This window comes from Gadus morhua, chromosome 3 (assembly GCF_902167405.1).
Source record: "Gadus morhua chromosome 3, gadMor3.0, whole genome shotgun sequence".
Taxonomy (NCBI): domain Eukaryota; kingdom Metazoa; phylum Chordata; class Actinopteri; order Gadiformes; family Gadidae; genus Gadus; species Gadus morhua.
The window spans coordinates 27166761-27171760 of NC_044050.1; the positions used below are offsets into that span (position 1 = coordinate 27166761).

At 47.8% G+C, this 5000-nt stretch overlaps 2 protein-coding genes across 3 annotated transcripts in view; one reads left to right on the forward strand and one right to left on the reverse strand.

Moving 5' to 3' along the window:
- The window catches only part of clgn (calmegin), a 14480-nt gene extending 12417 nt beyond the window's left edge, over positions 1-2063 (forward strand). Inside the window, exon 15 of the mRNA XM_030351919.1 lies at positions 158-2063. Coding sequence (XP_030207779.1) covers positions 158-229 — 72 coding nt within the window. The 3' untranslated portion in view covers positions 230-2063. The remainder of the gene's footprint in view (positions 1-157) is intronic.
- Positions 1884-5000, reverse strand: part of scoca (short coiled-coil protein a) — a 5235-nt gene continuing 2118 nt past the window's right edge. For both annotated transcript variants that reach the window (XM_030351967.1, XM_030351968.1), the window contains exons 2-4: positions 4700-4768; positions 4533-4613; positions 1884-3963 (exon numbers count right to left, since the gene is read on the reverse strand). In XM_030351967.1, coding sequence (XP_030207827.1) covers positions 3821-3963; positions 4533-4613; positions 4700-4768 — 293 coding nt within the window. In that variant the 3' untranslated portion in view covers positions 1884-3820. The remainder of the gene's footprint in view (positions 3964-4532; positions 4614-4699; positions 4769-5000) is intronic.

Genomic DNA, 5000 nt, shown 5'->3' on the forward strand with positions numbered 1-5000 from the left:
TCATATTGTCGTCGCATTACGATTAGATGATCACCAAATCATTAAAAGGCGACCCCAGAGACATCTTACGGCTCTGCGTTTTGATGAGGCGGGGCGACTGCACCTTAAACAACCCTAGTAACCCTGTGGTTCCCTCCCCCGATCTGTCCCTCTGCAGCCCCAGAAAGAGGCCGGCGATGGGGGCACGAACAAGCAGGCGGTGAGGAAGAGGAGGGTACGGAAAGAGTGAAGAGTGAACCAAGCGTGGAAGACCCCCCCCCCCCCCAACACCCCAACCCCCACCCCGACATGGCTTATTGGGGGCTCAGGGAGGTGGAGGAGTGCCCTGGGCTGATCCCCAGCTAAGGGCCACGCCCTCTCCCTTCTGACCAACCAGTAGCGGGCGTTCAGCCTGGATACCCCCCATCCACACACCAACTGCTACCCTCCAACTGCCATCGCCCTCCTGTGTTCCTCCACCCACCGGCTGCTACTCTGCAGTTTCTCCACCCACCACCTGCTACTCTGCAGTTACTCCATCAACTGCTACCCTCCTACACCAACCATCCTCCTACCTTCCTTTTACTCCACCCATCCTCCAACTGCGACCCCCCCTGTGTGTTACTCCACCTGCGACCCTCCTGTCTTAACTACATCCATCCTTCTCCAGGCACCCACCCGCTCACCCAGCTACTGCTGCCGTTTTCTGTGTTCCTCCACCCATGCACCCACTGCTGCCCTGGTGTTACTCCTCCACCCGCTAGAGCTTTCCCCGCTGTCCTCCCAACACATTCATTCCTGCTAGTGTTTGTGCTTGGAGCTCCCTTTCTCCGCCTCCCATCAGGTCGCCATGTGTCAACGTTCCCAACCCGACACATGACCGTTCAGCGTTCACCGGTCGCCGTTCCGCTCGCAGTGCGTTCCCGCCAGGTCTTCCATCCTGAGTATGTTTCATATGATGTTGTTCTTTGGATTCGCCACCAGGTGAATTGTTTTCACAATCAACCCAACTCCCGTTCCGGCTTCTCGTTAAGAGGCTCAATGCGCAGCCCCCCCAATCCAGATTAACATGTTCTGCGTTGCGTTGTCTTTTTGTGTCTGGTTTGGATGGGTTTTAACTGACGGCAGGTGGTGTTGACGAAATGATGCGCGCTGTGATGATTACATTGACTTTGTTTAGGTTTAAAAGAGATCCTCCTTTTTAGTCCGCTTTTTGGGTTATTTATCGAAAGTAAGGTTATCAAGTCATTTGTGTTTTTTTTTTTTAAGTTATAGCTATTTGCAGACTGCATCGGCACTGAAGACCTATTTATTGTTCTCGTTTTATTCTGAACCAATATGTGCGGGAGAGGAATCCAACATCCATGATGTCGTACTGGGGTGTTCTCTGACCAGCTGACTGGGCAGTGCACCCCATGACTGGGATCATAACTCGGTTTCAGAGGCGGTACAGACACTGTGTCGTTAGGGTAATTAATTAAGACGCGGACTTTGCCGTGCTGCGTTGAGCGCTCCCCAGATCCAGCCGTTCCTTGGTCACTGGGATTTTCCCAGTAAGAACCTCCGAGAACCAAACCACTCTCTGCTGTGCTACTTTAAAACGCCCGGACACCTAGAAGTTTTTCCTGCAGGAATAATTTTCCTGAAGAATGAGTTGATGCTGATTTTCTGCGTAAATATTTTTTTGTCTATATTGTTTGACGCTTTTGCAGTTCAAAGTTCCTGTCCCCCTGTTGGCGGGCAGGACTTCTGTTTACATACGTTTTTGCAAATTGTACATTGCTCTTGAAAAGTAAAGTATTTAGTATAACATGTTTGCACGCTCGGTCGCTGGAGTGGGGTGCAGAATTCGCCACCAGGTTGACTTCCACTCCCCCCGTTTGGTCATTGACGTAGGGACATTAAATGGAACAAAAATGTTTTATTAAAACATTACATTTTGTCAAAATTGTACACAGTATCTACACGCAAGCCAGTTGGTTTTAACAAGCGCATCGTTGGCATGCTGCTACATAAAACAAAAGGGAATGGGAATATTTTATTGTACAACCACAACTTATCGAAATAAACAAAGAAAAACATGACTGGGTCTACCAATGTGTGTTTGTTTACAACGGCTGCAAAAGCAGTTCGAAAGCAAAACGAAGTGTTTCATATTCACTGGCTCGACCGGTTTTAATGCTCCTTTGTTTGTTACAGTGCAGCTTATGACTTCCCGTCTCCTATCTCTTCTGACATACGATGAGATGATCGGCTTGTTTTTTTTAATCGCTACTCACCCAAACCTGCCTGGAGACGTAGTCTTCCTGGACAGGGTGAGTGGTTCGATAGCTCTCAAGGACTATTAACCCCTATCTACACGCGAAGAGAGAGATTGTCTGCCTTACTTCCTCCATCTGCTCCTCACTGTACATTTATTCATCTTGCCATTGGGTTCAATCGTAGCTTACTTTAATTAGATATACTTTAAGTATTTGTACCCAGCTTTAGGATTTGGCCCTCCTCTTCTATGCCTGAACATTGTGAGCATTGTAGTGTTGATCGCCTCATCTACCGAGTCAGATGGTTTAGCTTCCAGAAACTGCACGATTACTGTAGTGGATAGCAAAACGATTAAGTATGTGGCATTAATGATTAAGTTATATACAAATGGGTAGCAAGAAAAAACACTCAAGCGACAGGATTAGCTTAGCTGAGCTTCCTTGTAGCGGGGAACTTGTGCATACCAACATCACAGCAGCAAACTAACAGCTTATGTATTGTTTTTAATGGCCAATTAAAAAAAACGATATGTGACTGTTAAAACCATCTTTAGTACTGTACAGTTAGCCTCGGTCACTGAGCTGCAAACCTAATCTAAATCATGATTCTTTTTTTACAGTTTTATGAATTCTGCCAAAAAAAGGCCATGGCCCATGATGGGAGTAAAACAGTTTGGTTACATTAACTTTACATAACAAATACTTTGTAAATTAGTGAATAACATGACCGTGCAAATCAAATCCTACTCAAGCCATCATTTGTAATACACATCGTTCAGTCCAGTTTGATCCCGATGTAACCAGTTCGAGCGGAACCATGTGGTAAACAATTTCACGCCATCCCAAAACTCAGATCCAGCTGATTTTAAAGTTGTTAAGAGGGAAATGTAAATAAATAAATACACCAGATTCATAAGATGAACCAAAGTGACCAAAGTTAAGAAACGGGGAAGTGATGCAGATGCAGATTAGGGCTCAACAGTATCTTTTAAGTATTTTTAAGCGGTATTGTGTGTCACATAAATGGCGTTTGCTACACGAAACAATACAATGTGCATGAGTGCAAGGGAGACACGACCATCCAGAGAAAGTTGGAGCATTTTTATACAATAGTCGTCCCAGTGACTAGCTGCCTCCACCCGAAGCAAGAGCAAAGATCTAGTAGCAACTACTGCTCGGGCCTTGGCAGGGGGACCAGTTTAAGGACCGGACACTGGGTAGAACTGACCCCTTCACCTCTTTATATGGGACCGGACCTTCCACGGTTACTCTAGAATACGGTGTGCAGACAAACACCCACCTCCCTGACCTCCATCCTCAACCAGCTGAGAAGCAGCCATCGGGTCCCATAGAAAGGGCGAAGAGAAGTCCTGCCTTGGGAGTGAGTGACGTTTCCACGGAACAGACCTAGGCTTGACCGCCTACTGAGCACGCTCAGTAAGCGAGACAAGATGAGCGTCCAGGTCTGCACCGGAGACTACGACTCCTTCCACGGCAGGCTCTATGGCCCCCAGGCCCCCCAACCCCCAAAAGGCTTAGATCTTACAGCCACGTCGGGGTCTCTGCTTCTCGTTCTTCTTTTACTTTCGTTTGCTCTTGGTGTCTGTGGTCTGGAAGACGCTGGAGGCAGACATGAGGTTCTCGATGTACTGGCCCAGGACCTGGTTCTCCGACTTCAGCTTCAGGTTCTCCTCCTTGACGGCGTCCACCCGCGCGGACAGATCTGGAACGGAGAGCGAGCGAGTCGATGATTCAGCGGACATGGTAAATGGACTGCGTTTATAGAGCGCTTTTCTATCCAGTGGCCACTCACAGCGCTTTACAATATTGCCTCACATGCACCCATTCACACAGCGATGGCGGTGTCAGCCATGCAAGGCGACAGCCACATAAGGACATACCGGAGGACGGAGCAGAACTAATGAGGCGAAGAGACGAAGAGAGACACGATGACAAACTGGGACCACGTCAGGGTTAGCGGCTCAAGCGTGGCGACGCTATCGGCTGAGCGTTAGTGGTGAGTTCGAGAGGACGCCCTCCTATGCTATAACTCCGGCCTTGCATAGCACTTAGGACTGCAGGTATGTCAGCGCTCAGCAATCACTTAACGATATTAGGCTTTACTGCACCGTATCGGATGTCAGGGTCCACCTTCCCATACTGTCTCAGATAATTAGTATGGGATGCATGTATACAACGGACGGTGTGGCTATTTGGTACAACTTTGAGGTCATGGTTAAAAAGGGGGCGATTAAGGTATAGGTCACACAGGGTTGTGTGGACGTCCCGTACCTTCCAAGGTATGCTGGAGTTCCAGAACCTGATTGATGAGCCTGGTCTTCTCCTCCATCTCAACCTGGTTCTCCATGTCTCCTGAAACAGTCGGGCACGGAAGGTTTGTTGAGAAACCGACATTGCACAGTCCTCTTGCTGTACCTCTCACACACTGACTGACTTACCATCCATGTCGCAATTCATGGTGAAGATCTCGTCCTGTTTGGAATACAGGGCTGCGGTTCCACTGTCCGCTGGACATGAAAAGGAAAAACATGTCTGAATAAATTGCAATTGACATCAGAGACTAAATGGGAGATGAGCTGGGTGTAATCGAGCGATTACAAGTGGGTTAAGTGCCTTTGTTATCCATGTATATAATCGTATATGACAATGCATAGAGAAGAAAGAGAACCATACGTTGGGAGTCTTCGCAATCTGCCTTTACTCTAAACATAAAAAAGGTATTGGTGCAAAAACATGGAG